Here is a 13,333-nt window from a genome sequence, read left to right on the forward strand (position 1 = left end):
AAAGGTTATTCATGCTGTTTTAAGCTGTTTTTATGCCTATTTCTTTGCTGTTTTTGGAGTACTTATGAGTTTTCTTTATATCTGTTGGTGTTTTGATCTGTATTGATGAGTTATAAGGTCGTAGGGTGTGTTTATTCAAGCTTCCATGCTACAAAAGGCAATGCGAAGTCCTCAGTAACATAATCGGACATGGCAAGCGAAGATTCTGTTGCATAAAGGGTTATTCATGCTGTTTTAAGCTGTTTTTATGCCTATTTCTTTGTTGTTTTGGAGTACTTATGAGTTTTCTTTATATTTGTTGGTTTTGCTGTGTACTGATGAGTTACAAGGTCGTATGATTGTATATTCAGCTTGTTACAGTTGAAGATTGTTACATAGCCTAGACTTTTTTTTTCAGTATACATGTTTAACTTCACGGTTGTTCACTGAGAAGGGAAACACAATACTTATTTATATAATGTCTGCTCCCAGGCAACACATATATCTCCGTAACACTGGCTATACACGAGGACAGGTGTAGTACACATTCTACATTAGAGGTCAACAACAATTAACGTTGTTGTTGTTGATTTGTCCTCCAAGAGGAGGGCACGGGCTGGTGAGCCCGTCAGAGGATGTCGTCAGTTTTCGGAGTTTATCGAGGAGGTGGGTATTTTGCCACCACCTCTGCCAGGGTGGAATCTTGGGTGAGGGTCACTCGCTCTGCTGCTGTCTGGGGAGCCGTGTCGTCGTCCGGGTGGAGCTGTGGGGTGGTGAGGGGGCACTCCAGGATGTAGTGCAGCAGAGGTTTCCGGGTGGCTTGCCAGCAGTGGGGGCAGGGTAGGCTATCCTTGTTTGCCACCTCCTCGTAGCAGGCAAACCCGAGTCAACAACAACAACACACACACAACACAAAGAAATATTGGTTGTCGTAATTAAAACAATACATCCAGGTCAGGCTCTAGCACTACACAATACATCAACAATACGTAGCCTACTGTTAACCTAGCAATGTTACAGTTCCCGCGAGCCAACTATATATAAAAAAAGTTTTGCCCCCGCCCCCTTCTTAAATATTCGTTCGTGATTACTTGTGCTGTCTTAGATTCATGGAAAACAAAATCAAGAACAATTACATATATATATTCATGACAGAAAGGATAATAAGAGGTTGTAGTCGAACTGAAGTCGACAGTAAAATCAGTCTAATTGGAGGCGTGTTAATTCTAATCACTAGGAAACAAGAAACGTGATGAATTGATCCCGGCCCGAAAGGAGTAAATAGGCCTATAAATTTCCGACGCCGGGGATTGAACTCGCGGCCAGCCAGACGGACAGCCACGCTTATAACCTCTTGGCTTAAGAGACGACCCATCTCCCCTTCGCTAAGTGTTATTTTTCATGGGCTTTCCACATCGGGCGGGTAATTACACAGGCCTCCCTTCCATCAAGATCAATTTTTGTGTGCTCTCTCACCTCCGAGCAGAGGGGAAATACAACTCATGATAGGATCACAGCGGTGCCAGGCACTTACCATTATCGAACACATGATATATCGATCTAGTCCGGAAAAGGGGAATATACTCTCAACGCCAGGGATTGAACCGGCGACCAGATAGACGGGATGCTATACGTAGTGTGTGTGTGTGTGTGTGTGAGTGTGTGTAAAAAGAATAACCATGTAATTAGAGGCAAGCAATTAGATATGTAAGAATAAGTGTGTGTGTGTGTGTGTGTCCTGACTAGCCAGTGGCGCAGAAGGCCACGAAGTACACAAACAGGAAGAAGGAGTAACCGCTGACCAGCAACACGCGGGAGAGGTAGTTGGCTCGCTGGCGGGCGCGAAGGGCCAGGCGCCGCACCAACCCGCCCTCCGCCTCCCCGCCCTTCGTGACCTCCCCGTCCTCGACGCTGGCCTTCTGCGAGAGAAACAAAATTATACAAATATATAAGAAAATATTAAAGAAGACGATGGGAAAAATCAACTTTCCTAAATCAATGGTTATATTACATGAAGTTGTGTGCGCAATAAACATTGGCAATTTTAAATAATCTGAAAAAAATAGACGAAAATAGAAAAGCTGGAACACTATCAGCTTGACTAAATTCAGTAACATTACAAGTGGGTTAGAACAATTAGGTAAGTACACATGCATGATAAATACACAACAAAAGAAACAAACAAACAAAATAAAAAGGAAATAAAACAAATACACAAACAGACATACCTCCTCTCCTTCGTTCTTCTTGTTCTCGTATACTTCGCAGACAATAACGTACAGGAGGGTCAAGAAGAGCACTATCAGGGAGACTCCACTGAACGCGTCCATTGCGGTGGCATACGGGACGGAGGCCAAAGTCATCTTGAACTGCATATTAGTGAACATTGTAAAGATGAGGGGTATGAGGGTGAGCAGGATGCGGGCCAGGAACTGTTTAGCGGGGATGAGGAAGCTGAACCACGCCACTATGATTAGGTTTAAAGTAGGAATGTACCGCTCCAAGAGGTAGTTGCCGAAATACCTGCGAATCATTACGGATATTCGCACATTGCTGTACTCGCCTGTAGGGGAAAAAAAAGATGAAATGAGAGAAGGGAAGGAAAATACCAAATGATAACAAGTGATTTATACAAACTAACTAGCCATAACTCTGACCGCTGAGATTCGAGAGCCTTCGTGTGACGTAAGAACTAGACATCGCTGCACGCAAGCATTTAGAGAAAAAAATATTGTTGACATCATCGTTGCCAGATTATCGTACTCAGAGCCTCGTATTCTCCTGTTTCTGAGCCATAACTATTGCTAAAAACACCAATAATTAACCATTTTAAGGATAACTATATATGAAGGCAGTTATTGGGGTCGTGGAGGAAGTTTTTGGGTCGGAAATCGGCAAACATAGGTGGCTGAGTACGACAATCTGGCACCGTTGGTTGACATTTATATTTTCTAATCGCAGGTAGTGAAATCGCGCTTGCCAAATCCGTAGACTTGGTGCGTAGACTACACTACTATTTCATTATGGTAATATTTTAGAGGATACTACTAATACTCGATGACTTTTAATGCTGGTAATAATAAAGACAGATATAGTGACATGGCAAACCAAAATACTCTCTCTCTCTCTCTCTCTCTCTCTCTCTCTCTCTCTCTCTCTCTCTCTCTCTCTCTCTCTCTCTCTCTCTCTCTCTCTCTCTCTCTCTCTCTCTCTCTCTCTCTCTCTCTCTCTCTCTCTCTTTTATATATATTTTTACTGATACTGTACGTTATTTTTTGCTACTGTGATCTATTTAAATTTACAGGGAACGAGATCTCTCTCTCTCTCTCTCTCTCTCTCTCTCTCTCTCTCTCTCTCTCTCTCTCTCTCTCTCTCTCTCTCTCTCTCTCTCTCTCTCTCTCTCTCTCTCTCTCTCTCTCTCTCTCTCTCTCTCTCTCTCTCTCTCTCTCTCTCTCTCTTTATATATATTTTTACTGATACTGTACGTTATTTTTTGCTACTGTGATCTATTTAAATTTACAGGGAACGAGATCATTTTCTCTCTCTCTCTCTCTCTCTCTCTCTCTCTCTCTCTCTCTCTCTCTCTCTCTCTCTCTCTCTCTCTCTCTCTCTCTCTCTCTCTCTCTCTCTCTCTCTCTCTCTCTCTCTCACCCGTGGCCGTGGAGGAGGTATAGGTGTCGGAGGAGATGCCCGCGAACGTGAATCCCTCGGGGCTAACTTCTGCCCCGACGGAGACGGCCTGAGACTCATCCTCTCCCGACAACACCAACTTGACGTCCTTCGTTGTGTAGCCGTCTGTGAAAGGAAGAAGGCGAAAGAGAAGGTAAAATAAATAAATGAATAAATAAATAAGGTCCATATTATAAAAACGACTACTTCTCAAGGCCACGGAGAAGATTATTTGGGTTTTCAAGGGTATTTGTCTTGTTCATGATGTAAAAGTCGTGTAAAACTTTCAGCAGGATAATTATTGTTCCATTTTGTCTCGTGAGGGTACATTAGCTTACTCTCTCTCTCTCTCTCTCTCTCTCTCTCTCTCTCTCTCTCTCTCTCTCTCTCTCTCTCTCTCTCTCTCTCTCTCTCTATCAGTACTTACAGTCGGCAATGTCACAAACATACACAATGCGTGTCGTGAGAGAGAGAGAGAGAGAGAGAGAGAGAGAGAGAGAGAGAGAGAGAGAGAGAGAGAGAGAGAGAGAGAGAGAGAGAGAGAGAGAGAGAGAGAGAGAGAGAGAGAGAGAGAGAGAGAGAGAGAAACAAAGTAGGCTATTATCATTACCACAGTTCTCATCCCAACCACAACAACACAGAAACAAAACAAAGAAGAAGAAGCAGAAGAAGAAGAAGAAGAAGAAGAAGAAGAAGAAGAAGAAGAAGAAGAAGAAGAAGAAGAAATCAATGCTACTGTTTATTTTTTATTTTTTTAATATACTAGTACTCGTTCCCTAACATTGTATACCTTTTTAGTTTCATTGCGCTACCTACAGGCGTCTTAATAGTTGTACAATCACACTACATACTGCCTGGGGGTTGGGATATATATGGCAGATTCCTCCCTTCTCCTTTGCGGTAAATCTGCAATAATAAACCATCAACTATCAATCAATCAAAACAACAACAACAATAACCCCACCTGGTGCTGAAGATAATACGACCGTCGGGGAACACTCTGAGGTACTGTTCCGGGCGGATGGAGGAGTACTGCGTCACCTTAGCGTTCTTGAAGAAGGCGTCGGGGAGCCACAGCGGCGACGGGTCCAACAGCGACACGTAGTTGACCCCCGCCAGACCTGGGAGGAGGAGGACGGAAAAAAGTGGATGATGATGATAATGATGAGGAGGAGAGGCGGTAGTGACGATGGAACAGGAATGATCATAGGGCAGCGTTGCCAAATTATCGTATTAACCACATATCGTATATATAATTTTTCTGCCTCAAACTCTCGTACCTACAACCTACAAGAACGACGTGTCAAGTGAGTGAATGAGAAAAGGAATAAGAGAGAAGAGAGAAGAAGGAGAAGGGCGGGAGAGGCATGAATGACCATCTATAACCATCTATAAAACCATGAGAAGCTACAAGAACGGCGTGTGAAGTGAATGAATGAGAAAAGGAATAAGAGAGAAAAGAAGGAGAAGGGCGGGAGAGGCATGAATGAAAAAGAGATGAATGAACGGACAGACGGAGAAAATATATAGTCAAGATTAAAGGAGACTCGCCACTTGTCAGACCACTAAATAATTCGGTCAAGGTCAATGCTGGGTCAGTAATAACAATAATATACTAAAACATCATCAAGTTACCTGGCATACCCTTGTAGGCGAGCCGTGAATCGTTCCACAGCATTCTGAAGGTGATGTCAAAGTTGGCTTTCTGTGGAGAATGCAAACATAATAATAATGATAATAATAATAATAATAATAATAATAATAATAATAATAATAATAATAATAATAATAATAATAATAATAATAAGATGAAGAAGAAGAAGAACACGAAGAAGAAGAACAAGGACAAGAAGAACAAGAAGAAGAACAAAAGGAAGAAGAATTATAATAATAATAATTATAATAATAAGATCAAGAAGAAGAAGAACAAGAAGAAGAACAAAAAGTACAAGAAGAAGAACAAAAGGAAGAAGAAGAACAACAACAAGAACAACAAGAACAAGAACAACAACAACAACAACAACAACAACAACAAAAGGAAGAAGAATTATAAGAAAAAGAAGAAGAGGAAGAAAAAAAAAAAAAGGTTAACATAAATACATTCATACGATAAAACATTACGTATAATTAAAACAAACAAACTAACCGTGACCACACAACCAACACACTTAAACCACACAAGCCTCTCCTGATATGCGAATTCGGTATATGCGAATTCGCGGACAAATGTGACTGAGCTCGGGTTTCGCGTTCTTTCGCATTAATGTGTCCTAAGAAAGACCTATCGTTTGTTTCTTATTTCTACGGATTTCCCTCAGCCAATAAGCTTCAACAATGATGACACTCGCATCTTATTCCTCCTAATGGGTTGAGGTTCATCCAGAGACACAGAAAGCACACTAGTACCTGATCGCCATTCGGTAGTCAAGACCCCAAGGAACCCACGGAGCCTCACCTTCTAATCAACTCATAGGTATTACTGAATTGAGGGATCGAAGATAATATATGACATCACAAAAACAAAAGACGATCAAGACCACGTGACACCCATAGTTAGGACGATATGAAGGTTACGTGACACTTACCATGTTTACGTCATCGATGCTCATGTCCCGGATGTAGAGTTGAAGGGCGACGATGGTGGGTCCTGCATGAGAGGGGGAAACTATTTAGTACACTCTCCACACGATAACTTGGCAGATAGGCCCCGCCCCGTAACCCAGTGCGTGTATGTGATTGGCTAGTCCACACGCAAGCCACGCCCACCACTCCAATTCAAGCTTTATTCTGTTTCGTACCTTTTTTTACTGTCCTATTCCTCCCATCTCTCTCTCTCTCTCTCTCTCTCTCTCTCTCTCTCTCTCTCTCTCTCTCTCTCTCTCTCTCTCTCTCTCTCTCTCTCTCTCTCTCTCTCTCTCTCTCTCTCTCTCTCTCTCTCTCTCCAGTAAAGGAAGCAGTTTAAGAGCAAAAAAAAAAATAATAATAATAATAATAATGAGAAAAAAAGGCCGCTAATCACTGCTCCTATAAAAAAGGTGTTTAGAAGAATGGCCAAACTATCTATCTATCAGCTTCTATCTATCTATTCATATCTCTCAGTCATCCCTCAACCTGCAATCCCCTTTCCTTTAATTCCTACAATCCCCTCTTTCCCATGCTTCCTCCTCTTCCATTTACCTCCCTCTCCCTCTTCCCTTCACATAGGCTGCTATTATAAGACACACTCGCTTCTCATATCAACTATTTCTAAAGGTCAAAGAGGGGATCAATCGGGTTCTAATAAGTGTTTCTTTAGATTCACGGTATAGAAGAAGGGTCAGACTACCACCAGGGTCATGAAACTACTCCTGAACATGTCCCAAACTCCTATGAAAGCCTTGTCAAATATGTGTTCTTGGGCGACGAAATGTTTAGAAATACGGCCCTTATATAATAGTCTTCCCTTCGCTCCATTCCATTCCCACCCCTCCCCTTCATACCTGTTCCTGGGGGTCGAATCATTTTGTGGTAGTCATCCCCCTGGAGTTTCAGCGCAACCGCCTTTGTCGCTCGGGCTTCCGCTGGTGTAGCCTCGAGTCTGGCCAAGGGAAAGGAAGAGGAAGGGGAAGGTGATTGTAAAATAGGTAATTGGTAAAGGAGATACGGGTGAGCTTTCCTGTATGTATGATAATGATTCCTAAATACGAGAATCTTACATCTTCATTAAGGTTAATTTTCCACTTGTACTGAATAGGTAGCAAGCGAGTGTAAGATGACGGATTTGCTTGAATACCGTTGTTTATGTGTGTGTGTGTGTGTGTGTGTGTGTGTGTGTGTGTGTGTGTGTGTGTGTGTGTGTGTGTGTGTGTGTGTAAGATAGTTTTTTGGCAGAAATTGATGAATATATATTATGAAGACGTATATAATCTGGTTGGAGGAGAAAGAAGAGAGGGAGAGAAAGATAGAATAATAGAAGGGAGAGAATGTAGAAGGGAGGGAGAAAAGGAGTGAGAGAAAAGAAGTGAATTTTGTAATGCTAAGAAACCAAATTGCAGTCAAACGAAAAGACAAACAAAATAAATGAATAAACAAAAATTAATACGAGAGAGAGAGAGAGAGAGTTAGCTTACCCTTCGGAGGCCACCAGCAGCAGTAGGATGGTCAAAAGGAAGCCACCAGCCGCCATCTTGGTCTGTCCTGTCACGTGACCTCACCTGCAGAGACAAGCAAACGAACGAATGAATTAATAAACAAAGAAAAAGAGTACAGAGAGAGAGAGAGAGAGAGAGAGAGAGAGAGAGAGAGAGAGAGAGAGAGAGAGAGAGAGAGAGAGAGTCATTTCTTTTCATATTTCAACCAGTCAGTCTTTCTATAGATATATGCGGGTGGTCACAATCCTCACTTTTAACCCAACCATACAAACTCCGGCCAGTCATCACAGAGCCCCTATCCTCACTTCTCACCCATACTTCCTTATCCCCCTCCTTTTATTTTATTTCTCACTCTCTTCTTGGGGAGGTGGTGGCAGAGTGGTCAGCCTGCGGGCGTGTTGAGCTGGAGGACATAGGTTCGAATCCCACTGCTGCTAGTTAACAATTCCCTACCATCGTTTAGTGGAGGAAGATTACCCATATGCTGCCCCATTACTATTACTACCACTACAACCATTGATCCTATTACTACCACTATTATTATTACTACTACTACTACTACTACTACTACTACTACTCAGAAACAAGGCTATGCTACCACTGTTACTAATACGGAAATTAAGACTACTGTTACTACTACTACTACTACTACAACTACTACTATTACTACCACTGCTACTAGCCTACCATACACTTTTTCCGGCCCGAATTACAATATATGGTATCTATCTTTCTATTTATTTTATCATCAGCGTTAACAAGCTGGCAACACGAATGGCCCGTTGACAACAAGCTAGATATGAATGACGATTAGGAAGAAACAGGAGAAGGGTTGGGTGAGGGAAGGGGAAGGGAAGGGAGGAGGAAGGGGAAGGGGAACGAAGGGAAAGGGAGGAAAGGGAAAGGGAGGAAAGGGAGAAGGGAGAGAGGAGGAAGAGAGAGAGAGAGAGAGAGAGAGAGAGAGAGAGAGAGAGAGAGAGAGAGAGAGAGAGAGAGAGAGAGAGAGAGCGTAGGGACTAGGCTATCCGTGTCTTTTCATTGTAATATATTTCTGAATCATCGTTTTACTATACAAATGTTATAAGCACAAAGTAAAAAATATACGTGCGCGGATAATAGCAACACTTCTCTATAACATAACTTACATACGAAAAAACAAAAGAGACTCGTATCGTACTTTTCATGAACTGTAGTTGAAGATTGCATTAGAATTTCGTTGCCACAGGTCTACATAACACACACTTTTAATGCAAGCTTTCATTCATTTTCATTTATTATCTCATTTCATTTTCACTCCATTCACATTTTATTTTCACTACATTCATTCATTTCCCTTTCATTCAAATTCATTCATTTCCCTTTCATTCATTTCATTTTCATTCCATTCATTCATTTCATTTTCATTCCATTCATTTATTTCATTTTCATTCCATTCATTCATTTCATTTTCATTACATTCATTTCATTTTCATTCCATTCATTTCATTTTCATTCCATTCATTTATTTCATTTTCATTCCATTCATTCATTTCATTTTCATTCCATTCATTCATTTCATTTTCATTACATTCATTTCATTTTCATTCCATTCATTCATTTTCATTCCATTCATTCATTTTCATTCCATTCATTTATTTCATTTTCATTCCATTCATTCATTTCATTTTCATTCCATTCATTTATTTCATTTTCATTCCATTCATTTATTTCATTTTCATTCCATTCATTCATTTCATTTTCATTCCATTCATTCATTTCATTTTCATTCCATTCATTTATTTCATTTTCATTCCATTCATTCATTTCATTTTCATTCCATTCATTCATTTTCATTCCATTCATTCATTTCATTTTCATTCCATTCATTCATTTCATTTTCATTCCATTCATTCATTTTCATTCCATTCATTCATTTCATTTTCATTCCATTCATTCATTTCATTTTCATTCCATTCATTCATTTCATTTTCATTCCATTCATTCATTTTCATTCCATTCATTCATTTCATTTTCATTCCATTCATTCATTTCATTTTCATTCCATTCATTTATTTCATTTTCATTCCATTCATTCATTTCATTTTCATTCCATTCATTCATTTCATTTTCATTCCATTCATTCATTCATTTTCATTCCATTCATTCATTTCATTTTCATTCCATTCATTCATTTCATTTTCATTCCATTCATTCATTCATTTTCATTCCATTCATTCATTTCATTTTCATTCCATTCATTCATTCATTTTCATTCCATTCATTCATTCATTTTCATTCCATTCATTTATTTCATTTTCATTCCATTCATTCATTTTCATTCCATTCATTCATTTCATTTTCATTCCATTCATTCATTTCATTTTCATTCCATTCATTCATTTCATTTTCATTCCATTCATTCATTCATTTTCATTCCATTCATTCATTCATTTTCATTCCATTCATTTATTTCATTTTCATTCCATTCATTTATTTCATTTTCATTCCATTCATTCATTTCATTTTCATTCCATTCATTCATTTCATTTTCATTCCATTCATTCATTTCATTTTCATTCCATTCATTCATTCATTTTCATTCCATTCATTCATTTCATTTTCATTCTATTCATTAATTTTATTTTCATCCCATTCATTCATTTCAATTTCATTCTATTCACTCATTTCATTTTCATTCCATTCATTAATTTAATTTTCATTCCATTCATTCATTTCCCTTTCATTCCATTCATTCATTTAATTTTCATTCATTCAATTATTTTCATTATGGGGAGGCGGTGGCTGAGTGGTTAGCGTGCCGGCGCCGCGTCCGGGAGATCCAGGAGGGAAGCGGGTTCGAATCCTGGCTGCCACACTGCTAGGATTTTTTCAGCCACCGCCGAGTGGCCCAAGACTACCCACATGCTGCCCTGAAGACCACCTGTTAACCCGGACTCTACATTACCTCTCCAAAGATGAGCTCCGGGGGGGGGGCAGTATGAGCCAAAACAAGATGGCGCCACTATAAACACTCCCCTGCGCCACGAGTGAAAAAGCCTTACAGCGCAACAGGCCGCGACGTAAAAAAAAAAAAAATCATTCCATCCATTCATTTCATTCTCGGCTAACACGGGGGGTCTAGTCACGCTGAAGGCTGCCCAACACCACTTCTTTCCCTCAACTAACGCATATACTAGGCTATAAGGAGGCTTCAAAAGGCTAGTCATTTCCCTTTTGAGCGAGGCTAATCTTCCGCCACTTGCTCATGATTGTTAAGTGCCAGCTGGTGCGGCGAGTCATAGCCGGGCCGTACTCCCAGATGCTTTCGGCCCTCACAACTATTTCAAGGCCACAACAGAGATTATAAGTTGGGTTCTCATGTGTGTTCTGTTACTACTATGGCAATTAAGAAACCGAAAACAAAAAGAAAAACAGCTACTACTACTACTATTTCTACTATAACTACCACGGTGACGGTGGCGGTGGCTGAGTCGACAGAGTGACGGCGCCGCGTTCAGGAGGACGCGAGTTCAATCCTCGCCCGGTGCCACCAAGCTGGGATTTTTCAGCCGCCGCCGAGTGGCTTAAAACTACCCACATGCTGTCCAGAAGACCACCTAGCAACCCGGACTCTAGATTCTAGGATTAAAGATGAGCTCCGGGAGGGCAGCATGAGCCAATGCAAGATGGCGCCACTATAAACACTGGCCTGCGCCAGAACGGGCTAGGCCGACCATCAGGCCCCACCGGGAAGAAGCCTTGGGCCGACCATCAGGCCCCACTGGGAAGAACCCTACCGGCGCAATAGGCCAAGACGTAAAAAAATAAATAAATACCATGCACCTTTTTCCGGCACGAATTATAATATATGGCATCTATTTCTCTATTTATTTATTTTATCATCAACGTTAGCAAGCTGGTGCAGATGTCTTGTCAAACTATCACTAAGCTCATAAAACTACCCATGGATATACTACCACAACCGCTATGAAAGCCTTACCGAATGTATATGTGTGTAAAAGGGGTCATATTATTAAACATTTCGTCCCTATTGCATACATTTGACAAGGCTTTCGCAGGAGACGTTGACCTTTCCAGGGGTAGTTTTCTGACCCTGGTGGTAGTTTGGCAAGGATTCTGTGCTATGAACGTGAAAAAACACCTATGAGAACGAACGAAACATCTTTTTTGGCTTTTAGAAATAACTGATATGAGAGTAAAAAGTGAAATACTGACCTAAGCCGCGAAATCTTTGACCACCCCCGCGCGCTGACCACCTACCCACCTCCTCCCCTTCCTTCCTCTTCCTCAACCCGAATGTTCACTTGTTCCCATTGCTACCGGTCCTAACATCTTTTATTTGAGGTGTGAGTAGTTCGTCAACATCACCACGCTGGCTCCGTATTTCCATATGATACAGATTTAGTTGTACGATGATCGATGTTTTTTTTTTTTTTTTTTTTTTACAGCAAGGGTACAAAAAAAAATCTCAAGGAAAAAAAAAAATCTCGCTAGACGTTGCTCCAAACAAAAGCCAAAAGAACGAGAGGCCGGAAGAGAGCGAAAGGGGGCGTGGCTAATCCGTCCAGTTATCGTAAATGAACTACAGTATCAGTGAGTTTCCCTTCTTAAACGCACACAAGATACCAATGACCACTTAGCATATCAAGTCACTTTCCTAAACGAGCCATATTTTTCTTCTTTCCAGGTGACAAAACAAACAAATAAAAAAAATCCACAAAAACTACGAAAAATACGCGCACGAGAGAGACTTACCGTGAGTGAGTGAGGAAGAGAGGGAGGAGGGAGAGCGACACTTCTGCAGCTAAGGAGGGTCCGGGCTATTCTAAGTCAAAGTAAGTCATGCAGCAGCCTCGCCCCTCCCCTTCCTCATCTGCCTCAACCACTCTCGCCACGCCTCCCTCGCCCCTCTCTCAAATACCAATTTATACACATCAAGGGATATATTCCCAACACTAAAGCAGCCATTTGTAGCACACACACACACACACACACACACAGGGGAGGCGGTGGCCGGCGGTGGCCGTGCGGGCGTGGTGAGCCCGTGAACCTAGGTTTGAGTCCCACCGATGCACGCTGATAATTTTCAACCATCGCCGAGTGTCGGAAGATTACCCACATGCTGCCCAAATCTTCAAACAGCCCTAACTCCGACGACTGCGGTTAAGAGGAGCACCGGGGGGCAGCATGGGCCAAGCAAGTCACATATCACGGCAGCCACAATAAGTAAAATTCGCCTGCGTCACTAACGGGCTGGCGCCGCCCAAGAGACCCCTCAAGAAAGCCTACCGGCGCTATAGGCAGCACCTACACACACACACACACACACACACACACACACACACACACACACACTTATAGGCTCTGCCTTGCCTGGCGTCAGCCTGAAAAATCTAAAAGAAAACACTGCATTGTGAAGGCCCGTCACCAACTTGCCTCAGTAACATATACGTACTCTGTCTGGCTGCCGCCACGGTCGAGCGGAGCAGGGTCGGTTTCTGGGCAGCGTGCCGCATGCCCGTATAGCCGGAGTTAGCGTTGAAGTAATACTGTAA

At 41.7% G+C, this 13,333-nt stretch overlaps 1 protein-coding gene across 1 annotated transcript; it reads right to left on the reverse strand.

The window, feature by feature from the left end:
• Positions 1–117: 117 nt before the first annotated feature.
• Positions 118–12,683, reverse strand: LOC126983460 (glutamate-gated chloride channel-like). The gene is made up of 10 exons (XM_050836159.1): positions 12,534–12,683; positions 7,758–7,841; positions 7,128–7,225; positions 6,234–6,295; positions 5,284–5,353; positions 4,599–4,769; positions 4,076–4,090; positions 3,631–3,774; positions 2,208–2,542; positions 118–1,898 (listed from the first exon to the last, which is right to left on the reverse strand). The coding sequence occupies exons 2-10, from the start codon at positions 7,811–7,813 to the stop codon at positions 1,722–1,724; spliced, it is 1,128 nt and encodes a 375-aa protein (XP_050692116.1). The 5' UTR covers positions 7,814–7,841; positions 12,534–12,683; the 3' UTR covers positions 118–1,721.
• Positions 12,684–13,333: the final 650 nt, after the last annotated feature.

Source organism: Eriocheir sinensis, chromosome 54, assembly GCF_024679095.1.
Source record: "Eriocheir sinensis breed Jianghai 21 chromosome 54, ASM2467909v1, whole genome shotgun sequence".
Classification (NCBI taxonomy): Eukaryota; Metazoa; Arthropoda; class Malacostraca; order Decapoda; family Varunidae; genus Eriocheir; species Eriocheir sinensis.